The 26,801-nt window shown below is 52.8% G+C and overlaps 2 protein-coding genes across 5 annotated transcripts in view; one reads left to right on the forward strand and one right to left on the reverse strand.

Moving 5' to 3' along the window:
• The window catches only part of Pstpip1 (proline-serine-threonine phosphatase interacting protein 1), a 41,473-nt gene extending 24,680 nt beyond the window's left edge, over positions 1-16,793 (forward strand). For 2 of the 4 annotated variants that reach the window (XM_046428028.2, XM_046428029.2), the window contains exons 2-15: positions 1,797-1,897; positions 2,195-2,269; positions 7,039-7,073; positions 7,279-7,385; positions 9,371-9,433; positions 9,917-10,015; positions 10,863-10,908; positions 11,853-11,932; positions 12,390-12,488; positions 13,632-13,728; positions 14,180-14,270; positions 15,094-15,149; positions 15,386-15,510; positions 16,381-16,793. In XM_046428028.2, coding sequence (XP_046283984.1) covers positions 1,797-1,897; positions 2,195-2,269; positions 7,039-7,073; positions 7,279-7,385; positions 9,371-9,433; positions 9,917-10,015; positions 10,863-10,908; positions 11,853-11,932; positions 12,390-12,488; positions 13,632-13,728; positions 14,180-14,270; positions 15,094-15,149; positions 15,386-15,510; positions 16,381-16,512 — 1,206 coding nt within the window. In that variant the 3' untranslated portion in view covers positions 16,513-16,793. Of the gene's footprint in view, positions 1-1,796; positions 1,898-2,194; positions 2,270-7,038; positions 7,074-7,278; positions 7,386-9,370; positions 9,434-9,916; positions 10,016-10,862; positions 10,909-11,852; positions 11,933-12,389; positions 12,489-13,631; positions 13,729-14,179; positions 14,271-15,093; positions 15,150-15,358; positions 15,511-16,380 lie in introns of all 4 variants that reach the window. The other 2 variants (XM_058573838.1, XM_046428030.2) reach the window with 2 other exon arrangements.
• A 7,798-nt stretch (positions 16,794-24,591) lies between these two features.
• Positions 24,592-26,801, reverse strand: part of Tspan3 (tetraspanin 3) — a 28,094-nt gene continuing 25,884 nt past the window's right edge. The window contains exon 7 of the mRNA XM_046428087.2: positions 24,592-25,503. Coding sequence (XP_046284043.1) covers positions 25,411-25,503 — 93 coding nt within the window. The 3' untranslated portion in view covers positions 24,592-25,410. The remainder of the gene's footprint in view (positions 25,504-26,801) is intronic.

Below are 26,801 nucleotides of genomic sequence, written 5' to 3' on the forward strand. Positions count from 1 at the left end.
AGGTTTATGCCCACCAAGGCCATGGGAATGGAAGCCTGGCCCGTGTGGTTAAGCGATGCCAGGCTGGACCTGAGGGCAAACGCTGTGCCCAGGACAGGCTGCAGCACACTGGGGGACAACTTCATCTTGTTGGGGTCCTGGTGGCCAGCCAAGGCCCATACACTCAGCTTGCACCCTGTGGGCCACTGAGCCTGGGTCAGGCCCTCCCCAGGAATTTCTAGGGTTGCTTATGGAGGAGGGTGAGTTTGGGGTTCTAAGTATCTGTATCCCACAGGCCTACAGATTGACTACTCTGAGTTGGTTGAGGGTGGGCTAGGACTAGGTGAGGCCGTTGGTGCCATCTCTGTCCTGAGCCCCACGTCTGATTCTTTTTAGACCTTGAAGAATACAACATCTTCTTCCCTGGCTCATATGCCTCTTCCTGCAGGAAGCTCTCCTTGATTTGACTCCACCCAGTCTTCCCCCACATACCCATAATTTGAGGAGAGGCATTGGGCAAGGGGAAGGAGTGCCAGGCTTTGTCTGGAAAACAGGTTAGGGGTGGGTGACTTGGGAGAGCCCCATAGACCTCTGAGCTCCGATGTATGAGGACGTGACATTTATTGTCAGGGAAACTGGGGCTCCTTTTCCCAGTCTCAGGATTTGGGAGGGTCTGAGGGGGCAGAAAAGCAGATAGAGGAGGTGCCGAATCTCAGACTGCCCTGGTTTGCAGTTGCCTGGCCAAGTACCTAAGGGTTGGCAGGGATTAGTGAGGGGCAGACCTCCTGCCTCCCACCAGGATTTATACTCTTCTTCTAGGGTCAGCCACATGTGCGAGCCAGGAGCACTGGGGTAGGCAGCCCGGTGCTGGGACCCGTTCCCTAGACCTGGGGATGCTGTAGGAACTTCTGTCCTCTCATGTCCTTGTATGCTACCTCCCCACCCCAGCTTCCCATGCCAGCAGCTCAGACGGACCTAGAGTCCGCACCCGAGGGCAGGGGCGGGGCAGGTTGGTCAGGACCACCAGGACTGGCTGGGCAAGCGCCAGGTGCAGGAGCAGCCCCTCCTTGGGGATTTTCTAGGGTGACCCTCACGTAGCCCAGCTGAGAGGGGACCCAGGGCTGAGGGTATAGCTCAGTGGCAGAGCACTTGCATAGTACCCCACTGGGTTTGATCCCCAATGTCACAAAAAGTAAAACAGAGGTGATGCAGGGTGTTCTAGGTGTGCTCTGGTCACCCTGAAGCCACCCTCAAAACCCACCTTCCCAGACTGGTGCAAGAAGATGAGCTGAGCCCACAGAGGGCCCAGCCTGGCCCTGGGTACAGAGCTAAGTCTCAAAGACTCGCCTGGGTCACGGCAGCGGCAGAGGCTGGGTAGCACGAGTGCAGAATTTAACTCCAACCTGCGTTCAATGTCAGGCTACCACTTGGTAGCTGTCACCCCTCCGTGCCTGCTTTCTTGATTAGCTGAGTGACAGGGTGATGGGGGTGGGCAGCATGAGTAGTGCCAGGCACCCCTGAGGGACTAAATTTGGCGGCTGTCATCTTGGTGCTTCAGTGGTGGCCCCTCCCATCAACTGTCCCTCGGTGGCCTTGATGGGTCCCGATTGAGAACTCTGATGTCAGACAGGCAGCCCCTGACCACTTGGGCACCTGTCACCCCCCACAGCTGTGTGGGCACCTCCTGTGTGAGGACAGGGCCTGAACCCAAGGACTGGACTGTGATGGGGAGATGGAGACAAGGGAGGGTCTCCTCCTGGGGTGTCCAGAGGCCCCTGCTGGGCCGTGCTCAGGGATCTGCCTGCCCTGCGTTCCAGTGCAGGGACTTCACGGCCCACACGGGCTACGAGGTGCTGCTGCAGCGGCTGCTGGACGGCAGGAAGATGTGCAAGGACGTGGAGGAGCTGCTGAGGCAGAGGTGAGCGGGGATGGCCAGGGGCCGGTGGGGTGGCCGGGGGAGGGGCTGCTGCAGAGAAAGCGCCCTCCGCAGGAAGCCAGGCGGCTCCCCTCACCCCGACCTGCCCCATGGGCGCCGCTGGCTGTCCCCTCAGGTGGCCACGTGGGCCAGCACATACTCCCAGGAGGGGCTGCGCCTTGACTCTGCCACACGGTCCTGCTGCCCCTGAGGCGGTTGGGTGGGCCTCCGGCTCTGCAGTGGGCACTTCCCGGGCCGCTGCTGGCAGCCCGGGGGACGCAGCTCGCCGTGTCCTTGCAGGGCCCAGGCGGAGGAGCGCTACGGGAAGGAGCTGGTGCAGATCGCGCGGAAGGCGGGCGGGCAGACGGAGATCAAGTAAGAGCGACCCCTGCGGCCTCCGCTGGGCCTCACACAGGGGAAGCCTCCTGTGGGGGGAGGCTGGTGGCCAGGGAGGGTCTGCACTGGTCTGCACTGCACGGAGCAGGCGTCGGTTGGCCCTTGTCTGGGGCCTGGTGGGCCGGGCCGGCCAGGTTCTGGGTGACTGAGAGCTGGGAAGGGCAGGCTGGGGAAGCGGGAGCCAGCTGCCCACAGGTGCTTTCAGTCCAATGGCCTCCATCAGAGTCCCTAGGGGCAGGGGACAGGCCCGTCTGCTGTCTGTCCGAGCCCCCTGTAGCATTGTCTGTGCTTCAAGGACCTAGTCGCCAGTGAGTCCATACCTGGTTCTGGCACCAGCTCCTCACACGGTGGGCCCTGCGTCTATGTCCCATTGGCAGTGAAGGGACAGGAGTGCAGCCTTCCTCTGAGGATGAAGTGGGTTTAGGGGCTTAGCGCAGGCCTGAGTCAGGGGAGGTCATCATGGAGTGTGGGGGCTGCTGCTGCCCCCTTTGGAGTCTGCTAGGAAGGCTAGCGGGGCAGGCCCAGGGTCAGACAGCCCTGGACTCCAAGAGTCTGAAAGCCTCTATCCCCTCAGGGCCCTGAGGCACCCGGGCTACCAAGGTAATCCCTTTCCCTGGCCTGCGTGTGCCTGGCTCTGCCCCGAGGGAGCACCTAAATATGACACTCTCTAGGTCTTACAAACACACAGGGTACCCTGGAAGTTCCCGCACTTCCAACCAGGAACCCAAACAAACAAACAACAACAAACAAACAAACAAACAAAAAAACGTGGGAAGGGTTAGAGAAAGATTTAAAAGTAATGTGAACCAGGGGAGGTTAATGTCCAGATCAACATGTTAAGACTAGAGGATGTGCATGAGAACATATACGCTCTAGTAGCTGCTTGGCCTTTGTGAGCTGTGTGATTATGGACAAGTCACTTAGCCTCTCTGAGTTTGTTTCTCATCTGCCCCCTCTAATGGGCTATAGTACAGATAAACAGGAGCCTGGTCAGAGGGCCTCTCTAGAGCAGGGCTGGCTGCTGGCTGCAGGCTGGACAGAGAGGAAGGCTCTAGACAGGGTAAGAAATGAGCAGGTGTCTGTTGGAACCTCTTTGTGTCTCTGGGAAGGGGGCCCAGGTGGTGGTGCTGGAGGAGACAGCCAGGAGGGCGGTGCAGCCCCGGAGCTGGGGGGCAAGACTCAGGGATCCTGCCTGCCCCTGGCCTCCCACACCAACGGAAAATGAGAATTTCCTGGAAGTAGCAGGGCCACTGCAGCCGTGGGACAGGAGAGGAGTCCAGGCGGGCACCCAAGGGAGCCGAGGTGGCGGGTGGGTGAGGCATGCTCAGGGGGCCGTGAGTCACATGGGACTGAGTGCAGGGATGCCCCTGGCAGAGAATGAAATGCAGTGGTGAGCTGGGTGGGCCACGGGAAGAGGAAGTACACAGATTCTTGCCCCACTCAGGTGGCCTTGATTCCCTGCATGGTCGTGGAAGGCTGAGTATGGGACAGGGCCTGCCCTGGCTTATTTCCTGGTGACCCCAGGAGGGCCACTGTCCCTTTCTGAGACTCGGGCCCTCCCTGTGAAAGGGGATGGTCACCCTGAGAGGTGCCCGAGTCTTACCCTGCAGACATTCAGTGACAAATTGAAGCCACCTGCTTCACTTGGGACCGAGCGGCCTGGCTGTGAGCTGAGGCCTTTTCCTTTGGGACCCAGGCCCTGCCCTGGCCCAGCGCCAAGGTCCCTTGGAAAACCACTCAGGGGGCTGGAGGCTGCCTTAATCCAGACAGGGAGCTCCAGCTGAGCCTGGAGGGGGAACTGGGCCAAAGCAGCTGCAAAAAAGGTAGAAATAAACCCACAAGGTCCAGAAAAAAGGTTCACAGAGTGGGTCAGCGGCCGTGGGAGAAGCCAGCACTGCACAGGCTCACTGCAGGCCAGGCCCCGGAAGCAGGGCGGAGGTGTGCGCCGGCCTGGGGGTGCCTCCTGGAGGGGAGGGCATTCCTGCCAGGGACCTATGGACAAAGGCTCAGAGGTGGAAAAGGGCAGGACACTTGGGAGCCACTGGGTGATATGGCCAGAGCTGCACCAGCCGGCCTGCTGCAGGAAGGTGGGCAGGAAGGATAAAGGCCAAGGGGTTAGGGACCCCTTCAGTAGCTCATGGCACACCAAGAGGGCAGGGGGTTGGCTTGCTCCACCTCTGCTGCCCGGAGACTCAGCGGCATCATTCCTTGACCTTGAGCAAGCAGGAGCCTTACCCCGGCCTGCAGCTCAGGCCACATCTTAGGATGATTTTTGGCGGGGACCTCTTTTGCATGTTGTTAACTCAGCAAACATCTGTGGGGCGGCAGCAAGGGAGGACACACAAAGAGGACTGGGCCGCCAGCCCCCGGGGTCCCCACAAGCCCTTCCAATGCATATTTAAGACAGCGTTAGGCTTTTGCAGGGGGCTCATCAAGACCCCTGACATCCCATGTCCAGCCCTGCAGAAAGTTGGCCTTGACTCCCCAGCCCGGCCCTCCCTTTCCTCTGCTTGGTCCTCCCTGCCTTAAGGTTCTGCCTGAATCGCCACCTGCCCCTGAAAACTGTTGCCTCTGCCGCCTCCTCACTTTCTTCCCCAGGGAGGGTGCTGTGTGCTCCCAGGAGCTGCAAGGGGCAGCAAGGCCTGGCCCGCTTCCTGTGAACCCCAGTGGTTACCCGTGAGCATGGACAGAACCCCCAAAAGGGGCACGAGCTTGAACCCTCGTGTCCTGCCCCCCCCTGCCCTTGTTATAAACTTGAAGCATGGTGGGTTTCCTGCCCGAGGAGTTGGCTTGTTTCATTCTCTTTATTCCTCTGGGCTCACTGGGGCTGCCGGTGGGCTCCATTCTCCCTGATCCTCTGGGGTGCACTGTGGCCACAGTGGTCCTCCAGCGCAGGGAGGAGAGGGGGCCTGCTCTTGTCAGCTGGGAGGCACAAATGACCTGCCAATCTTGCCTCCTCTGACAGTGCCTCTGCCCTACCTGCCCAGCCCAGGGTGTCACAAGGTGGATGTCATGTGGCCACATGGCCACCAGGGGGCAGGTGAGCTGCTCCACAGAAAGGCAGGAAGAGGCTTGGTGGCCGGCCACAGCAGAATGCGCTGGGACAGGGCCACTGCCACTGCCTCTGTGTGAACCCAGCCAGCCTGCCCACACTCTGGCTTCAGTTCCCCTGCGTGCCTCGATTGGCTCCTTGGTGTCCTGGGGAGGAGGGCGCCACTGTGTGTTTCAGTGTCTTAGTTAAAGGAGCCTTGTTCCCAGGCCCAGCTGCAACCAGTGCCCTTGGTGACTTGGCACCACTGGCCAGGCTGGGGACACCGCAGGCAGAGGCATCCCTCATATGCTGCCCAGCATGGGCTGCTCCTCACCCTCCCTGCTGAGAGTGGGAAGGGAGCCCCCTACCTGAAGACGAAGTCCAGTCGGGGGTTTTGGTAAGAGCAGGTGCTGGTAAGCCCTTAGGTAGAGCAGGTTGGGGGTCAGATCAGACAGGCCTAGGGGTCCCCAGGGCTGGCTGGGATCTGAAGATATTTCCAGGATGGTTGCACAACAGTGACAACTTTCGTAAAACTCCTCCATTGCTCCAGGTCCTAGGAGAGGCACTTTGTACATGTCAACTCGCGTAACCCTCACAGCCTTCCTTTTGTTTTGTTATCCTCATTTTACAGAGGGGACAAACTGAGACAGAGAGGTAAAGTAACTTGTCTAAGGTCACACAACAAATAAATTGTAGTATCTGGATTGAATCCAGGTCATCTGGCTTCAGAATCTGCTTCTAAAGCACATGGGAGTCCAGAGCAGGGAGAAGCTACTGAATGAAGGTCCTGCTGGTTTCCTGGGTGGGCTTCCTACACGGCCTCCCTCCTCCCTGGGATGGGGAATTCACCCCTCCAAGAAACCCCTGCTCCTGAGAGCTTGTGGTCTAGAGAGAGGTGTTCTCCCACAACGTTCCTGTTTCTGCCAGGGACCCTCTGCCTTGTGGTGCTCCATCACCTGCAGTAGACAGGACGGGGTCCTGGGGTAGGGGCACAAGTACCTTGGCTCAGACTCAGCTGTCAATGGCTCTGGGGTGAGCCCCCAGTTGGGCTGCCAGATACAATACAGGACACCGGATTCCACTGACTTTCAGCTCCCATGGTGCTCTTTAGATGGGAGTGTGTCCACTAATCACCCAGGGCAGACTTATGCTTGTTGTTGAACTGAGAGTCAAGCGAGCTGGGCATCTGCTCAATCTGGCACCCCTACTGCTCGGGCCTCGTCCCTGCCTCGCGTACCCAGTGCCAGCCTTTCCCCTCCCTCTGGCTCTGGTGCCCACCGCCCCCCTCCCTACAGCAGACAGCACCTGCATCTCTCCCCTCCCGCTGCCTCCTGCCCAGTACCTCCAGCCTCATCCATCGTCCTCCAGCCTTCCCACGGCACTAGGAGCCAGGTGTGGACGCTCCCTCTCCTGCTTCGGTCATCCTGGAGCACTGGCTACCTGGAGAGGACAGGGGTTTCAGGGAGGGAAGGACCATCCTGAACACAGCCCCTTCTTCCCTAGGAACGCAGAAAAGAGCAGAGGGGGGCCGGGTCCTCCCTGTTCTGCTGCAGTGGGAAGATTGAATTTCCGAGAGCTTTGTCTTCCACAAATCCCAGTTTGGGGTCCGTGGAGTTGGTCCCCGTCTCCCCCAGAATAACACAGGCCCTCAGGCCACCCAGGACTTGGGGTTCACACAGTGCCATCTTCCTGCTGACCTGGCCCTCCTGTTTTGCAGCTCCCTGAGGGCCTCCTTTGATTCCCTGAAGCAGCGTAAGTCCCACCTGTCCCTGTTCTAGGCTGCAGGGTGGCGGGATCTCCGGGAAACCCAGGTCCCTCAGAGGAGGCTGGGGCCCAGCTTTGTTTGCACCGGGGCTGCGGGGCTGGTGGAGGATCTGGGGGTGGGTGAAGGTGAGGGAGGTATGGGCTGGCCCAGGCAGGGCGAGCTGTGGTGGTTGAGGCCATCCTCTGACCCTAGAAATGGAAAATGTGGGCAGCGCACACATCCAGCTGGCCCTGACCCTGCGTGAGGAGCTGCGCAGCCTGGAGGAGTTCCGCGAGAGGCAGAAGGAGCAGAGGAAGAAGGTGAGGGGGTCACCACATGGGGACACGTGCCCTCCTGGTGCAGCCAGTGAGGAGCAGGGGCAGTGCTTGGGCCCTGGGATCAGTGCCTTGAAGGAGGGAGGGAGGCCAGGTAAGGCCTGAGAGGCCCCCTGAGGGTCCTGCCTGAGCTGCCCGTGCCAAGGAAGCAGGGAGCACACTGGTCTCTGTGACCACCTCACTACACCGCAGAAGGTTGGGGCAACCTGGGGGCACTCAGAGCAGCCAGTCTGAGTTGAGTGGCCCCTGGACACTGGTCCTGATTGAGCCCAAGGATCAGGGTTGTTTATCCAAGAAAAAGTTGGAGCCAGTGAGAGGGGGGTGCTGCCCAAGGCCAAAGGGGCCAATAGACAGCAGGGGTGGGGTAGGGGCTTCAGGCTCAGCAGCGTCCAGAGGGACTCCTCCCCAGGGGGGCATGGCTGCACCTAGACAGAGTTACCGATGGCAGGAAGGTGAGGCCCCCATGGGAGATGTGCAGGTAGAGGCTGGCGGACCTGGCTGGGTGGCGGCTCCCCCCCCCCACAGCTCAACTCCCACAGACTGAGCACCCTGGGAGGGCAGGCACGTTGCAGGCTGGTACTGGGAAGGGGGCTCAGGCACCCAGGGCTCCCTGCAGAGGGCGAGGCAGCACAGGAAGGGTCATTGTCAAGGGTCTGAGGAACTGAAAATGGAAGAAAGATACCCTGAGCTGTGCAGGGGAGGAAAGCATGCCCTCCAGGCTGGGCCTGGGCGTCTGACGAAGCCGCTCCCCACCCAGGCCTCATCCCCCCTCGTAGGAGGGGTGCTCTCATCCACCCCCAAGCTTGGGAGTGCAGCCCAGAGGGGGCCCAGTCTCCACAGAAGGGCTGCGGCTCTGCTGGGTGGTTCTCCCGGCACATTCAGCACAGCTACCCGCCCTGCCTGCTCCAGGGCCAGTTGGGTCTCAGCCCTTCAGGAGTCTAAATTTGGCTTCCTGAGCAGATAGGAAGTCCCCAAAGCCATCCTCAGAAGCGGCCTGGCCTTGAGGTGCTGGAGCAGGTGACCTCTCTGAGCTGGGACTTGCTGCAGGCCTGCAGAGCACCTGGTGCCATAGGGAGGCCCTAGCCCAGCTCTTCTGAGCTCTCTGTGGCCAGAGGGGCTGTGACGTCTCTCAAAAGTATTTAGGACAGAGCACTGACCTCCCCAGAGCAGCCATGGCCACCGCGAGCAGGAAGCTGTGACGTAGCCTGGGAGCCTGTCTGGGCATGTGTGGGCACATGTGTGTGCTGGTGCATTTGTGCCTGATCTTTGTGACTAGGCAATTTGCCAAGGTCTCCCAGCTGACCCGACCCTCCCCAGGCACAAACTGGCTCCAGTCTGATGTGGGGCCTTTCATCTCTAATCTCCTACCTCCTCCTTGCCTTGGTCCTGGCTGCTTCACTAGCTCTGTCTGAACAGGAAGCCCAGGAGGCGAGCGTGGCGTACGGTGGCCATGGTGGCCACGGTTCCTGTGTGTGGCCCTGAGCATGTGTAGACTGGCCTGTGGTTGTGCACAGGTGAACGTGGGAGTCTGTAATGTGTGCTGAGAGGTCTGTGGATGTTCACAGGGAGGCCTGTGTGTGCAAGTGTGAGCAGCCAGGGGAGTGGGGCTGCTAGTCAGTACTTCCTAGTGTTCTTGTGGGGCTCTGTGTGCACGTGTGTGCCAGTATGTGCTCACTGTGTGAGCAACTGGGATGTGCTCGGGGGCCTGCAAATGAAGGATGTGGGTGGGTGCAAGTTCTCTGTCTAGAGTTGAAGCCCCGGCTAGACTCTGCAGCCAGGCCACGGTGGCCTTGGCATTCCATTCTGAGGGTGACTGTGAAGGGGCAGCTCTGGGAGATGGAGGGCATCCCATCAACGCCCTAGAGCCCGGAGAGGATGCTCTGCCTCATCCTAGGGACAACCCCTCCTCTTGGCCTAGGGGAGCGTGCTGAGGCTGTGGCCCCCTGCTCAGAGCCTCGTGTCCCCTGCAGTACGAGGCCGTCATGGACCGTGTTCAGAAGAGCAAGCTGTCACTCTACAAGAAGGCCATGGAGGTGCGTGTGAGGCTGGGGCCTTGCCCCTCGGGGGGTTCAGGCTGAAGGCCAGAGGGGCGGTCCTGCAGTTGCTCACAGGGTAATCCACGGTCAGCTGAGGACCCCAGGAGAGCAGGGTGGAGGGATCCCTGAGAAGTGTCCAGAGGACACTGGGCAGGAAGGGGGAGAAGGGTACCCAAGAGGGCATCAGGTGAAAAGGTGTAGTGTAGTGGCACAGGTCCCTTCGGGGACAAAAAGGCTGGGCCATGGGCAGGCAGGGCCTCTGTCCCCAGTAAACAGAGCCTACAGCAATACTGCCAGCAGTCCCCTCCTCCGTCTCCATTGCCAACCCCAAGATCCCAGTCCCTGATGGGGACGTCCTGTTTTAGCCCCAGCCCCTCACCCCCGCCAGGGAAAAGGTGGGCTGGGGTCAGGGAGCCTCAATCTGGGGGACACAGAGAAGGACTGTGGGGCCCTGCAAGTCACTCCCCTTCACAATCCTAGTCCAAGAGGACATACGAGCAGAAGTGTCGGGACGCAGACGATGCTGAGCAGGCCTTCGAGCGCATCAGTGCCACTGGCCACCAGAAGCAAGTAGAGAAGGTGCGTGGGGCCACTGGGGCTGTGTGGTGTCACCGGGCTGGGGCTACAGACATCCCCAGGCAAAGTCTGCATCCAGGACACACCAGCTGCCCACCCTTCTCTGACCCTGAGTCTTGGCATCTATGTAATGGGTTTTCCAGACTCTCAGGTCATGGACAGACAGGTCATCTTGATCCCCTTTGCCATCTCCCGGCTGCGCCCAAGGACCCATTCCTCAGAGCAGGCTTTCTGCAGCTCAGGCCCCAAGTTCACAGATGGGGAAGAGCTACCCCTCAGACAGTCCTTGGAGAGGGACTCCGTAGTCCCCAGTCACACAGAGAAAACTGAATTCCAGGATGGTGAGTGATTTGTCCAGATCTCAGAGCCAGAACTGCAGAGAAGGGATCCAAACCCAAGTTGTCCAGAGTTCAAGCTCTTGACTGGTCTAGCCTATGGGTCGTGTCAGAGACACCAGGACCAAAATCACATCACCCAGATGTGCAGACGGGAGAGCTGAGGCCCAGGAGGGCAGGGTCTTGTAGGTGTGTGAGGACAGCAAGTCAAGGGCCAAAGCCTGAGTCCCAGCCTGTGGGTCCAGCAGAGGCCACATAGGGCTCGGCCTGGCCTGACCTGCCCTCCCCATGGTCTTGACTTCTGCTTTTCAGGAGTATCTTGATGGGCTGCAGGTTTCTGTTTTTAGTCATGGGAACCCTTTGATGGGGTGAGGCTGCCGGTGAATGATGGAATTTGTCCCTGGTTCATTCTTGACCCTAGATGGCCAGAGAAGGTGTGACAGTCACTTCTGAGTAGCCAGGGTAGTGTTGGAGCCCAAGGGCTGGGCTCAGTGCTGCTCTCCCTGTCTCCTCAGAGCCAGAACAAGGCCAAACAATGCAAGGACTCAGCCACCGAGGCAGGTATGTGCACCCTGGCCCCATCCTCAGGCTGGCGTGGTGGCCTGGCCAATCCTCCTCACCAAACTTGTTCCTCATCTGGGGACGTGTGCTCCACCTGAGTGTGCTCCATGAGTCACATGGGTGCCACCCTGCACTTGTGCAGAGGCTGTTCCTGCCGCTTTGCACATTTAATCCTCACTCCACCTATGAGGTGGCTGTGGTTTGTCCCCCTTTTTAGCAGACAAGGAAACTGAGGCACAAAGAATTTAGGTAACTTGTCCAAGGTCATCAGCCAGTAAATGGTGGTGACTACAAGGGAACAGAGACCGTCCGGCTCCAGAGCCTGGGACTTGCAGGGCCACGTCCCTAGGAGACAGGCCCCTCATTTCTCTCTCCTGCACACATGCACACACCCAGCCCTCCCTGGCCCTGGCCTCTCTATCCCCCTACTGCCCCTTGTCCCTGCTGAAAAACCTCCTAGGACAGAGCCATCTCCTCCCTGCCTCAGGAAGGTGCTCTCCCTTCTGCATGGCCTCTCTAACACCTGGTGGGCCCTTGGTTGGGGGACCAGGTGACCCGAGGGATATGGGGGTGGGGGTCATGACCCAAGCCTGCAGGGTCCCCACCCCTCCAGCACCTGCCTGCCCTCTTCAAAACTGTTTCCTGGAAAGTGAGGGGGTGGGATTTGGGGAGGGCAAGCAGCTGGGACTTTGAACTTGTGTCCCTGGGGGTCCACTCTAGCACCCATAGCACAGTAGGGGAGCCAAGTCACCCTGAAAAGGGCTATATGTGGGGGGGTCCCTGACAGGTGTTCAGATGAGCCCAGCAGCAGCCAGGCAGGCCCGCAGGACTGAAGGATGTGGGGGAGGGGGCTCTGTGGGAGTAAAGGTGTGGAGGAGCTCCTGTTCTGGGGACATGGGGAGTCCAGGTCACTCAGTTTCCCTGAGGGTTGCCTGTGCTTCCAGAGCGAGTATACAGGCAAAACATCGAGCAGCTGGAGAAGGTGCGGGGTGAGTGGGAGCAGGAGCACCGGACCACCTGTGAGGTAAGTGGCCTGGGCCTGCAGCCTGTGTCCCCCATTGCAAACGGAAGGGCATCCATCCCTGCTGTTTGAGGCCGCAGGTTGGGGATAGTATTCATTCATTCACCCCCTCATCTGCTCACTCACTAGGCCCAGAGCTGGGTCTTATCCTGGGGTGTTCACCACCTGGCTTTGTGCCCAGGGCCCCGCTGATGGACCACATCCTGTGCGCCTCTTGCTGCCCTTCCCCGGGATTTCATCCAGTGTGTGGTGGGGTCTGGAGGGAAGCTGCGGGCGGGAATCCCCGAGGCAGCTCAGCCTCCCTCCCAGCAGCCCAGGACTGCCACAGGGGTGGGGACCCACAGGAGGCCTTCCCTTTAGACTTGGTAGCCAGCAGAGCTTGCCCACTGGTCAGCCTCAGCTGAGCTGAGTGGGGCCTGCCTGGCCCTGCAGCTCCTCCTCACTTCCTCCTTCTCCCCAGGCCTTCCAGCTGCAGGAATTTGACCGGCTGACCATTCTCCGCAATGCCCTGTGGGTGCACTGCAACCAGCTCTCCATGCAGTGCGTCAAGGACGATGAGGTGGGGTTTCAGGACACAGGGGTAGGGTGCAAGGAGTGGGTGAATGAATGAATACTATCCCCAACCTGTGGCCTCAAACAGCAGGGATGGGTGCCCTTCCGTTTGCAATGGGGGACACAGGCTGCGGGCCCAGGCCACACACCTGCATGCCCAGGTCCATCTAAGCCAGTGAGCAGACACTTGATCCTCTGTGAGCCAAGCTCTCGCCTGGGAGTCTCGGACTTCAGCCTCTGCTTCCTGCACAGCCCAGACAGGGCTGCAAGCCCCTGCTTTTGTGGTTATGCTGGCTTCTGCCATCTGCTCCCTGTCCCCATGCTCTCCAGAGTGCCTGGCTCTGCTCTTGCAGCTAGAGCACCCTCCTGCTCAGGGTGGGGAGTGTGGAAGCAGCTGGGGGTGGGGAGAGCAGGTAGACACAGTTCTTTGCAAAGGGTCTAGAGGACCCCATGGCTCCACTGCAGGCCTGGTGCTTGCAGAAGACCAGGTCCAGTTGCTCCTCTGCCCCACCCCTGTCCCTGTCTCCAGGAAGACCTGACTATACCCCAGCAGAGTGCTGCCACTCTGTGAAAGGGGCCTGAGTCTCATGCTCTCTTGGGGCAGCCTGGAGGCCAGCTGCTGTTCCTTGCCTGCCCCCTCCTGAGGCAAGGTCCAGATCACTCTGATCTCGGCCTCCACACAGACCTTTAGGTGTTTGTTTTCTAAATGATATGTACCCACCCGATGGCCTCTTCATGGCAGTGGAAGAAGTGTGAGCTCGACTCCCTCATCAAGATCCAAAGCCTAGCTGCATTGCATTCTTGTGACATATCCCTTCTCAGTTTCCTCATCTATAAAATAGGGAAATAGTGTCTGCCTCAGAGGGCAGGGTGAATTAAGTCCTTTGCATAGGTCCTTGAGAAAGGAGGACACAGAAAAAAAAAGACAAAAAAATAAATTAAAAAAAATAAAAAAAAAATAAATTAAAAAAAAAAAAAGAAAGAAAGGAGGACACAGGAAGCTGTTAGCAGGGATTTATCCTCTCTGGGTTATATCCCAACGTCCCTCATTTCAGGCGCTGACAGGGTCCCTGGCCAGAGTTCAGACCCACAAAGTGTGGGCACTGCGGTGAAGCCTGGCCACACGGTCTCTGCTCTTTCCTGCCCCTAGCTCTATGAGGAAGTGCGGCTGACACTTGAAGGCTGCAGCGTGGACACCGATATCAATGGCTTCATCCAGGCCAAGAGCACAGGCACTGAGCCCCCAGGTAAGGCCCACTCCTAGGACAGCAAGGGTTTAGCCAAGGATCCCTTGAGCCAGGACAGTGCTGCGATGGCTCATGGCTCCTTTGTGGGAGGAGGAGTTAAAGGAGGGGACGGTAATCTCTAGGCTGGGTCTCTGGCCTGCTGACTCCTCTGAGACAAAAGAAGACCAGAATTAAGGAGGGACCAGAGATCTTATAAGGGAGGTTAGGATGGTGAAGCTCTGTTGAGTCTTCAGCTCAGCCCTTTTGGTCCCTAAATCATAGTTCAAAATATCCATGGCAATCTCAGTGGCACCAACAGTGGGGGACTCTCATGGGAGCAACAGGATGGGCCAGAGCAAGAGTGGAAAAGGGGGACCCTACTCTGGGTCTCTGAGGACAGGTTGGGGTGTCGAGCGACACAGGTTCTGCCTGCCTTCGCCACCGTGGGCCTCACAGGCTTGCTTGTCTGCAGCTCCGGTGCCCTACCAGAACTACTATGACCGGGAGGTCACCCCGTCATCTGGCAGCCCTGGCATACCACCATCCTGTGGCATGATAAAGAGGTGAGGCATCAAATGGGTGTCAGTGGCTGGGATGCAGAGCAGGGGTAAGAGCAGTGGGTCAGGAGTGGGCTGGGCCTCTGCTGCCACAGGCAGCAGAGCACCCACTTTGCATCTGGGGCTGCTCAGGTGCTGGGTGCCCTGTGGAGACACAACAGCCTCAATCCAGTCTTATGGAACCCTTGGCCCAAGGGAACCCAAGTATTAAACAATTAGTTACACCCCAATTACTCACTAGCGACTGCATGCAAAGCCCTAGGTAGGCCTCATACTGGCTTCCTTGTCCCGTTGGCCACACTGTGAGCCTGGGTTGGTGCCTTAGGTGACTCTCTTCAGCAGGAGCCCAAAACCTGTGCACCTGGAGAATTCTCCTGGGTAGTGTCCTTTCCCTGGCCTGGCTGTCAGGTGCCAGGTCCTAGTGCTATACCCCAATATACCATCTGGATCCAGTCACTATGGGGCCAAGAGGAAGTGGGCTGGCTTGGCCCAGGCTGGTGAAGATGCCAGCGTGGCATGTTTGGGTTGAACTTTGAAGGGCAGATCCTGCCACAGCAGGAAGGCCAGAGTGTAGTCCAGGGCTTGGCGGGTATGGAGACCTGAGCATTTTCTTAGAACCCTCACAGTGCCCTGCATGGAACAGGTGCTGAGATGATCTAGCATGGGGTTGTGGGAGTGTGTTGCCAGGAAGGAAGGGCCACAGTGAACACCCCTTGGGGATCCCTGGAGGCAGAGAACTCTCAGAGCTTTGCGAGTTCTTCCTTTAGCGGTGGGGCCTTAAGAATCAGACAAACAGACCGGACTGATCCTCTTTCTTCCCTCCCCCAAGATTCTCTGGGCTGCTGCATGGAAGTCCCAAGACCACATCCCTGCAAGCTCCTGCTGGTAACTGAGGGTGATGTGGGAGGTCCCCAGACACTGTGACCCCAGGGGAAAGGACTCCTATATGGCATAGCTGGGGCCACTGAGGCCCCCAAAGGGAAAAGGTATACCCTCCAACAGCAAAAGGGATAGTGGAAAGGCAGGGCCAAGCCTAAACTCCATGCCAACGGGGCCTCCAGGGACCATAATTCTTCTAAAGGGGCAGGGTCCAGGCCTCACTCTGATCTTGGCCTCCACAGAGACCCTGACACCTGCCCCTGAGCGGAGTGAAGTCGTCTACGCAGACATTGCAGTGCAGGAGACCCTGGGAAACGCTGCCCCACCAGCCCAGGACTACAGGGCGCTCTATGACTACACGGCACAGGTGAGGCCTTTGCCTTCCTCCCCTGCTCAGGAGGGCACATGTGTATACCTGGAAATGTGCTGGGGTATGAACCCTTAGAACAGCACTCTCTACTTAAGACAATAGAGACAGCATACATCTGCTGAATATGGCAAATAGGTACAAGAGCTCATGTCTGCTCAAATCTGCACACATGTATAAAAGTCATCCATGCAGGCTGACAGAGCTGGGGTAGGTAATGGTTTTAGGGTCAGGGTGTGCACTCTTGAGTCAGGGCCTTGTTCTCTGCATCCATGGGTGCAGAGAACACCAAGGCCAGAATGAATCCTTCTACTGTGCTGTGGCTGGTCTTCTGATGTCTGTGGGGAGAGGATGGGTAGGGGCAGCCCTGCTGAGATTTCCAGAGCCCAATCTGCTCCGTGTATCAAGGCAAGGGTGCAGAACTGGAAACCAGAGCCATCCCTCACAGCGAGGCAGGCCAAGTGTGGGTCGCACCCACTGAGGCCACTCAGGGATGCAGATTTTGGCAGGCTTTGGCAAGGGCAGCCAAGAGAATGATAGGTGCTTGTATGAGGGGGCGGTGGGGATTCTCTGGGCTCAGCAGTGGTGAGCTTTGGAGTGAGTGTCCCCTTAGGTTTGGGGTAAGGCAAGCAGCTGACTCCTGATGTGCTCCAGTGGTTGGAGCAGAGTGGGAGAAGACCAGGCTGGGGTGCCTCTGGTGACAATTTGAAGAGGACATCCCCAAAGGGACTGTCCCAAGAGGCATGGGCATGTCTCAGGTGCGGTCCACCCTGGGAGCCTGGCTCACATTTCCTGCTGGGGCAGGGGATGCCAGACCACAGCCCTCCCAGCTGCCCCTCCAGTCTCATGCTCGTTCCATCTCTTGCCCAGAACTCCGATGAGCTGGACATGTCTGCAGGGGATATCCTGGCAGTCATCCTGGAAGGGGAGGATGGCTGGTGGACAGTGGAACGGAATGGGCAGCGTGGTTTTGTCCCTGGGTCCTACCTGGAGAAGCTCTGAGGAAGAACCAGCAGCTCCTCACCAGGACCTGCCCTGCCAGGAGTGTCCCCTAAAACTGCCCTGGTATTGTGGGGTCTGAATGGGCCTGCCCCTGCTGGGGATGCGACGGAGATGGTGTCACATTCAAGAAGTCTCTCCGGGCTGGGGATGTGGCTCAAGCGGTAGCGCACTCGCCTGGCACGTGCGAGGTGCTGGGTTTGATCCTCAAAACCACATAAAAATAAAAAAAATAAAGATATTATGTCCACCTAAAAAATAAATTAAAAAAGAAGTCTCTCCTACAGGGAATAAAGAAATGCATTCTTTTTTTTTTTTTTTTTTGGGGGGGGGTCTCCTGGGTCCCTTTTACTCCTGTGTCCAAATGCTCAATTCAGAGGAAAAGGAGTGAGGAGAAGAGTCTGGAGAACAGAGCTCCGCCACATCTGGACAGATCTTCAGCAGAAGTCACTGAGGGCCCCAGCCAGTCCCAGGTTCTGCTGGTCCCATCGCTGGAATGTATCAGAGAGATAGTCACACCTTGCACAAATGGGATAATGAGGCAGGGTAGCGAGGAGCCTCAGGAGGGCTGGGAAGGGCAGATCAGGTTCCTGAGGGTAGAGAATCGGGCAACAACAGAGCACACCCCCAGGGAGCTCACCCGGACCTGTGGCTTCCCCGCTGGCTCCTGGCATCCACCTGTCAACCAGCATACAGAGGTTTAGCTCACGTGCCAAGGCAAAGGTCAGGTGCCAGAGGCAAAAATTAGACCTTTACCAAGCTGTGCCCTAGGAAAAGGGTAAAGAGAGTGCCAGTAAAAGGGGGCTACTCTGGTGTTTAACACAAGACGCCCATCATCATGCCCTCGTCTTCATTGCCAGGTTAAAAAGGCAAAGTTAGTTATGATGCCTAGAGGAAGTGAAGGAGGGGATGGGCTTTCTTCTTTGGAGCATGAAAGTGCCTTTAGGTCGTGGCCTCTCATCTGACTCAGGTGTGGCTACCTCGCAAGCCTCGATGCAGTGAGAAGGCTGTGGTGCTGGGCCAGGCAGAGGTGCAAGGGTTCCAGGAAGCCCCAGGGTGCAGGTGTAGGACTCTGAAGCAGGCTTTGGGTCTGCTGGGTGTCACCCACTGCTGCTTTCTACCAGAGGGTGCGAGAGACAAGAGGGGAAAGGACCTTGGGCTTCTGAGAAGTCAGACTTGATGCGTATGTCCATCCTGAAATAATTTTCCTTCATCAAGCACATTGTGCTAGAGCGTCAAGCAAACACCACACCTGTCCCCAGCGCACACAAGCTCTGCAGATAGGGGTGTTTGAAGAGAATCAAAATCTGGCCCTTGATCTCCTCCCCTGAAGAGAGCAGAGTCTGTGAATAAAGACTTACCTGACCAGGAGTGGTGGTGCACACCTGTAACCCCTGCAGCTCAGGAGGCTGAGACAGGAGGATTGCAAGTTCAAAGCCAGCCTCAGCAACTTAGCAAGACCCTGTCTCAAAAAATAAAAAGGGGAAGTGGCTCAGTAGTTAATAAGTTTCTCTGGGTTCAATCCCCGGTACCAAAATAAAGAAAGGCCTGCCTGGCTTAGAAATACTGCCCAGGACATACCCCTCAAGTCTTGTCAGACTCAGCCAGGTCCCAGGCCTATCAAGCAGCTCTAGAGTAATCTAACCAGGATATTCTTGTGACTCTTATATGATAATGGGGTGGGGTGGTGCTTGCTAAAATGAAGGACTGCCCTGAAAGAGCTCACTCTCCCAAAAGGGGAAGGCAGATGCTTTTGAGCCCTTATATCCAAGGCAGCCACTGAATATGGAAAGAGGGGGATAGGAGGCCAGGAGCAGGTTGTCCCAACACAGAGGATGGTAGATTGTTTGCAAAGTGGCAACTGGGCTGGAGAACAATTCTGGAAGAACGTAGGAGATAGGATGTCCTGGTAACTTATGGGATGTGAGATAGGGGCAGGAGTATTAGAAAGAGAGGACATGAATTCCAAGCTGAGCTTAAAGATGGGCAGAAGCCTCTCCCAGGTGGAGCTGGAGTAGGACTTGGAGCAGGGACAGAGCGAAGGCCCAGGAGAGGTGGGACAGCCAAGCTCACTGATGGAACCCAGGGCTCAGGTCATGTGTGGGCAGTGAAAAGCAAAGAAGAGAATAGAAAGTTGGGTATAAGTGCTTTATTTATTCCCTGAAAATACCTTGCCATCTTGATTGAGCATCCCATTCCTTCACAAAGATTTTTTTAAAAACCTTTGGCCTAGATATTTATCATCATCTCTGATAGGTGCTGCAGTGTCTGTAGGCCCCAGTGGGTGATGGGTAAAGAGTGTTAAATAACAGAGCCTGTTTTCCAGTCATTTAGGCAGCCAGAGGAAAAAGACAAAAGCAACTCAGGGTCACAAGTCGGGGAACGACCCACAAATGATTCTAAGATTCATCAGCCCTTCAAGCTTTCTGCATTCTTCTGTGCACCAAGTCACAACTTCAGCTGCTGGGAATGAATGGGTGGGGGGATGGCCTTCCCAGAAGAGATAGTGCTTGATAAAGAGGGGATTGGTGTGAGAGTAATTGGGTGTATAAATAACTGCATCCTTTTCCTGACAGAGGGCCCCTCAGAGAGCATGGAGGAGGGAAAGTGGCCTCTTAAGGCAGAACAGAAGGTCTGAAGCCAGCTCACCCCTCCTTGGGTGGTATGAAGCAAAACACAATTTCTCTGGGTCTCAGTTTTGTCATAGATTAGATGGGTGCAATGTGCCCCTATCCAAGTCAATCTCTTCATACAGTCCAAATTAGATAATGGTCAAATGCTTATTAAAAAAAAAAAAGAGGTTGCCACTTTTTAAAAAATATTTATTTTTCAGTTGTAGTTGGACACAATACCTTTATTTCGTTTATTTTTTATGTGGTGCTGAGGATCGAACCCAGGGTCTTGCACATGCTAGGTGAGCACTCTACCGATGAGCCTTTTAACAAGGCCCACAACCCCTGAATATTGGCTATAAAATCAACAGCAGCTTTGGGAGTAGCAGACTCCACATCACTCAGTATGCCCTCTGGAATGGCTGTGGTGAAGTCAGTGAGTCCTTCCTAAGGGTGATGAGAAACAAAGCCTCACATGGCCAAACATCAGGTGTGCCACTGGTATCCGGCAGCTAATTTCGACTCCCTTCAGCTGAGCTACCTGAGCATAAGGGTTATCAGTTTGGCTTGATCTGGTTGAACGTGGATGTCTGCCTATTTCCCCATTTTGCCACGTGAAGAGCTGCACAATCCCAGAACAGGGTCACCACAGGCAAGCAGGTCTGCCATGCTCAGCATCTTCACAGGATTATCAGGACCATGGGGATATAGATTTCAAACTATGTTCAGTACAGTGGATCTCAGCCCTGGCTGCTCAGTGGAATCAACTCGGAAGTTTTTACAAATGCTGATGTTTTGGTCACACCTTAGACAAATGGAAACCAAATCTTTGCAGTCTGTATATAAACATTTCTAACATTCTCCTGGTGATTTCCAATATGCAGCCAGGGTTGGGAACTTCCTGGTTAATGAGTTCTTCTGCTACAATTTTTTGGAAGTCTGAAAACCATATTCTTATGACACCACAGTGACTCACTTCAGACCATGAGTGTTTACTATGTGCCAGACGCTGAGCATGTAAACATAAACAAGTCTTTTTTTTTACCCCCCATTGTAATGATCACATCTGTTTTACTTTGCTAGGTAAATTCAGGAGAGCAGGATTTGCATGAGTCAACTTCACAACTAGCAAGGCTCTCAACCCTGTCCAAAAGGATTCAGTGGGTAAACTTAGGTTTCTTCGGGTCATTATATAACACTCTCGGGAGACCTCAGATATTGCAATAAAAAGCCACAGAGAACAAAAATCATTTTTAAGAATTCCAAGGATGCTGGAGACAAGACCAACACACTCAGAAAGTAGATGCTCCTACACACCACCTACAGATCACTAGGAAATTCATTAGGAAAATCATTTCACTCAACAGTAGCAGCAGCCTCCTATATCTTTTTAACAGTTTCTGTATCAAAAGGTCATGTCAGGTGATGGGCCACATGCTATCTAGCCTTGCACAAGAACATTCTATGATGTTTGCATGACAAAATCAACTACTAACATGTTTCTCAGAATGGATTTCTCAGAATGTATTTCTGTAGTGAAATGACATGTGACTATACAGAGGTGTTCACCACAGTGAAGCTAGAAGCAGCCTTACAATCCATCCATTGCACATTGTTTGATCATAGCATTAATATACCCATGCAGCTGGGGCTGGGGTTGTGGCTCAGTGGTAGAGCAGTCGCCAGCACGGGTGAGGTCCTGGGTTCAATCCTCAGCACCCCATAAAAATAAATAAACAAAATAAAGGTATTGTGTCCAACTAAAAATAAATGAATATTTTTTAAAAAACATATCCATGCAGCTACTAAAAAGGAATGAGAAATCCAAAAGTCCAACCTAGAAAGAGTACCATGCTATTTTGTATAGAGGAAAAAAAGGAGCCCATAGAATAAAATCCAAACAACTAAAACCAAAACCAAAACCCAACACCAAGCCTATTTCTGGATATGCAGTGAAGAGTCTGGAAAGACACACACCACTTATAATCTTACTTATCTGTAGAGACTTTGTTCTTTTTGGTTTTTTATTTTTATTTTTTTTTAATATTCATTTTTTAGTTTTTGGCAGAAACAACATCTTTGTTTGTATGTGGTGCTGAGGATCGAACCCGGGCCGCACGCATGCCAGGCAAGCACGCTACCGCTTGAGCCACATCCCAGCCCTCTTTTTGTTTTTTTAATGTTTATTTTTTAGTTTTAGGTGGACATAATATCTTTTTTTTTTTATGTGGTGCTGAGGATTGAACCCAGTGCCTCACATGTGCTAGGCAAACACTCTACCACTTGAGCCACAACCCCAGGGACTTTGTTCTTTAGAGATGTCTGTATCATTTATTTTTTAAAACACCACTTTTGTTGACAATTCTTTTTTAAAAGGATAGTTGCCTGTCAACTGAGTAGTAATGAGTACACCCAGAGCCAGGGACCAGGCATCCTCAGAGAAACACATATTCCAGGGCTGAGTAATAAGTGGGTACAGGATGAGCCTGGGACATCTTAAATGTCAGAAATGACAAAAGGACTGCAAAAAAAAAACGTGAAAACACAGGAAGGAACTGAAGGGGCTCCCACTGTCCAGATCTGGGAGGATTTGAGGAAGCATGAGCACTGGACTGGAAAAATATCCTTTGGCAATCATCATGGTAAAGGCTGAAGCAGGGGCTGGGATGAGGCTCAGCAGTCGAGTGAGTGCTTGATTACCATGCATGAAACTAAGAATCCCAAGCAAGGCACACACACACAAAAGAAATAGATTGCCAGCACTGTTTGCCAAACATGGGGAGAAGTCTGGTGAGGAGCAGGATATTTATATTTAACCACGTCTCCAGAGACTGTCTATTAGTTGGAAGGGGGGAAATATAAACTATAACATGGAGAAGGTGAACAGTGCCTTGACCCAGTATACCAGGCATTACCTTATTGTGTCTTAGCTCACTTACCTTTTGTTGTCACACAGACGCTGAGACTTTGTAATCTACACTTCTCCTTTGCCACCTGGTCAACAGGAAGCACTGAAGGGATGGCGAAGCTGGAGGGAGATGGAAGACTTTTTCTTTGTTATCTCTGGTTTGGCATGAGTCCCAGCAGCATTCTCCATAGTGATGGTTCTCTGCTCCCATGGTTCAGTGGTGGCACCTCCAGTGAGGAGGGCAGTGTGTCTGTGGCAGCTGCTCCTCAGAGATCTCAGCCTTGGGAGAACTTCTGAGTTTCTAGTTTCCCTCATCATCTTCCTTTCCCTCAGTTCTAGGGGTGGTTATAATAGCCTAGATATTTTCTGCTAGGCTGTTTTCAAGCTCTTTTTGAAATTCCTTTTAGTAAATCACCTTTTACATAAACATTTATATTAAAAATTCCTGTTCATATTTAGACCAGGTGATCAAAATTAACATCACTGAGGAGGAAGGGGAGTGAGGCAGACAGACACTGGGGCCTCCCAAGAGGAAGACACAGGCAGTGTTTCAGCCACCTGGAACACAAAACCTAATCTAACTGTTCAAAAGAAGGGAGTGTATTCTTCCAGAATGTCATTGTCACAAGAGAAAAACCTATGGAAATGCTTCAGATTCAAGGAAAACAAAAAGACATATAACTAAACACAGTATCCAATCCTAGACTAGGTTCAGAACTGCAGGGGGGGAAATTCTCTCAGGGACATCATGAGGTCAACTAAATATGAATGGGAGATTATTTATCAGTGTTAAATGTCCTGAATTTAGTAACTGTTTTGTGATTTTCAGAGATTATCTTTATTCTTAGGAAATTCCCACTGAACTACCAGGGTAATAGGCCACCATCTATGCAAAGAGAGAGAGAGCAAGCACATTTAAGAACACAAATGACAAATGGGACAAAATGTCTCAAGTATATTTGGGTAAAGGGTATTTAGGCCTTATATAAACAATCCTTACTCTTGCAACTTTTCCTTGAGTTCCAAATAAAACTTAAGGAAATAGAATACAACAGTGGTTCTTAATCACAGCTGCAACCTGGAATGACCAGTTGGTCAGCAGCTTGGAACCCAAGTCCTAATTTTCAAGTTTCCCAGGTTCCCACCTTATAGTTGCCTGCAGTTCTCATCTGTGTCTGTAGGTCAACAGAAGGAAAAACACAGATATACAGAACAGGTGAGAACACTGGCACTACAGGAGACTCTATTCTTTAAACTTCAGACATGAGTAGTTCTTTTGCCCTCTGAAGAGTAAGCACCATGGAACAGGGTCTCAAGGTCTTGATGGCAGAATACTCTCCAGACATCAAGCAGGCAGATGAATCTGTAAGGCACTGGCCAACGTGGACAGATTTCCCCTCTAGTGGTTCCCAAACAAGGTAAAAAGGCTTACTTCCAGGACAACAATGCCAGGAATTAAACACCGTTTAAAGCTGGCAGGAGCTACAATGGTGTAACTGGCCCCAGAAGCACCCACCCCCACTCCCATCTTTTTGGCTTTACTACCAATGTGGCTGATCTGGGTCTAATTGGCAGAGCACACAGGAGGAAGCTGCTTTCTCAGCAGGTAAGCAGCAGGAAGTGAGCAAAGGGAGAATAGGTGGGGCTACCTGGCTTTGTCCCAAAGCAATTTTCATAGAGTTCAGTTCTGTAGTACAAAATGAGGGCATCCAAAGTTACTTGGGACTCATGCTAGATTCCTCTCTTCCTTTCCCTTCTCTCTGTCCCACATCCAATCAATGCATATTTTGCCATTTCTTCCCCCCCCCTCTACTGCCTCAGTCCATCCCCCACCACCTTCACCCACAGTACCTTACTTCACACTCTTAAACTATCTTCTGAACTATTACATCTACCTAACCATAGCCTGATCACATTCCCTTCAATCTACCCTTTAAACTGCAGCCATGGGGACCATCTAGGACAGGTCTGCTTGCATTACCACCATGTGAGCCACCACTGCCTATATGTCAAGTCTGACCTGCACAGGCTGTCTCGTAAACCCCTAGAGGTCTGGGCTTTGTCCCATCTTCAAATTCTTTTCCAAGCTTTATATTTTAAGCTCTAGGAACAATGAGTTACTTCCAGCTCTCTATACTCAATCACATTTCATATCCTTATGTATCCTCCCACAAATCCTATCCAGTCTCCAGGCTTGCGCATCTCCTCAGGAAGTGGCCTCTGATCTCCAGGGACCTCCCTTGGGTTCCCATTCTTTTATTACAAGCATCACTATATTATGTGAAAATTACCTGCTCCTATATATGTCTTCCATACTAGGGCTCCAACTCATTAAGGACAAGAAAAACATCGCTGTTGTACTCCCTGTGCCTTGCACATACCAGATGCTCCACTATTTGTAGAATACATCAGACTGAAAAGCATCCGTGGTTTTTTGAATACCAAGGATTTGGCAACAGATATAATGAAAATGCATGCAAATCATGACGAACTGTAGAACACCATATTATTATACTGCTGCTCGGGAACTGAAATATCCCCAAAATAATTAAAAACTACATGTTGAGGGCTGATACAGAGTTTATTGAATTAGATTTTTCTATTTACAACTGAGATCACATCTACATACTATTCTGCTAGTTTACATGGGTACATTATCTCTAACAAGTTTAAGACTTATGATGAATGGGCTCAATCATACAAAAACACACTCACACACTCATACTAATTGTTTTAAAACAGTAGTGCATACATTAAACTCCTCCTATAAAGCCAGCTTTGATTAAAAACCACTAGTTTCAAAGATCTGTCTCTGATTTTGAAGATGAACAAAGATACACACTGTATGATTCTAAAATCTATTTTAGCCATTTTGTACAGATGCTAGCTTATCAGACTACAGTATATGTTTTTTAAAAGGACACTGATGAGGGGCACCATCTGGTGTTAACTTTAACCAGACAGTTGGCTTCCTCCCCCTCCCCCCAAAAACCTTTGGCCAAGAGTTCTCCACTATAAAGATTAAAAGGACCTGGTGACACTACAACCATCAGTACCATTACTGCCTGGAGGCAACAGAAGCAGGCCCACATCCTCCTTTAATTCTACCACACTATGCAACTTGTAAATGGTTCTGAAATTAGAACATTTACCACTGAACTTAAACACTTAGGGGCATGGAGAGTCAGCTGGAACAAGGGGAAAGTCATAGGTGGGTTGGTAAATAGGTAGGTACATGAAAAGCCAAGCTGCTCTGTCCAACACCAGTGTATGTGTGTGCTTTAACTAGATGAACTCAGGAGGCCAACTGCAGCAGACCTGCTCAATTCACCTTCCAAATCAGAACAACAAGACTAAAAAAGCTCAGGCTTGAGTTGTCTATTATGCATAGGTTCCGCCAGTGATGAGGAGCTCATAAGCAGGATCTCTACTCCTTCTGCACAACACGATGCATGCACACAGCATGCCCAGCAGCTGTGGGAAGAAAACAATGGGGGAAAAGGCTGAAAATCCCTGTATGACAAGTATGTTCTTTATTGGCAATGGAGCTCTTTCAAATTTCAATGATCAATCACTAAAAAAGCAATAAATAGTGAAAGAAAAAATTTGTTATAAATACATTATTTTTAATTGTCTAAGAACTAAGCTTCTGCCTTATACCCAGGAATTTCGAGCTGGCCGAGAGTCAAAACTCTTTTACTGAATCCCCATTATCACATCCTAGAGTAGCACTGTCCAAAGAACTTTGTACAGTGATGGAAACATTTTTTTTAATATTTATTTATTTTTTTTTAGGTGAAACACAATATCTTTATTTTAATTTTATGTGGTGCTAAGGATTGAACCCAGTGCCCCACACATACTAGGTGAGCACTCTACCACTTGAGCCACAACCCCAGCCCAAGTGATGGAAACCTTTTGTATGTTCTGTTAAATATGGCAGCCACTAGCCACATGTGCCTACTGAACACTTAAAATGTAGTTGGTACAATTGAAGAATTATACTTTAAATTTTTATTTCAATTAGTTTAGATCCTTGTAGCAAGTGGCTTCTATACTAGACAACAAAATATCAGAGTGGAATGATCAAGACCACACGTGTTTGGGGCTGGGGTTGTGGCTCAGCGGTAGAGCGCTTGCCTAACGTGGGAGGCCCTGGGTTCAATTCTCAGCACCACATAAAAAAATAAATAAAGGTATTAAAAAAAAAAAAAAGACCACACATGTTTAATGGTACCTTTTCAGGCATCTTTTGGGGAACAGGCTTTATAATAATCCACAGAATTCAGTACATGAATAGCCCTGTGGTAGAAAACCAATTCTGATGCCAAAAAACTAGTTTGGAGGTTTTCATTCCTTTCTCATGTACTATTTTCAGAATCCAGGTTTGGGTCTGTGGTATTACATACATATTACTTTTTAAAGGTCACTCTTCCTTCACATTTTATTTTAATAAGTGTAAATCCTTATGTGGTAGCATATTGAAATAGTAATAAAGTTATGCCATGTTATTTTGGATAAGCAAGAGGATTAAACTGGATTAGAGAAAAAAAGACTTCTAAAATTTTTGACCCAGCTTCTCATAAAATATAAAGAGTAACCTAAGGGCTAAATAAAAGTTAATTTGCTGTTCATTGTCAACTCTTCATTGTCAACAAAAGGCCTAAGTTATTTGATTTTGAAAGGCAGCACTCTCTGTACATATGGGGGTCAATCTAATTTCAACAAAATGCACAAGGTCCATAAACAGACTATAAAAGTCTGAAGTGGAA

The sequence above is a fragment of the Marmota monax genome, unplaced genomic scaffold (assembly GCF_021218885.2).
Source record: "Marmota monax isolate L192 unplaced genomic scaffold, Marmota_monax_Labrador192_F-V1.1 WCK01_AAM20220418_F8-fsc00111, whole genome shotgun sequence".
Classification (NCBI taxonomy): Eukaryota; Metazoa; Chordata; class Mammalia; order Rodentia; family Sciuridae; genus Marmota; species Marmota monax.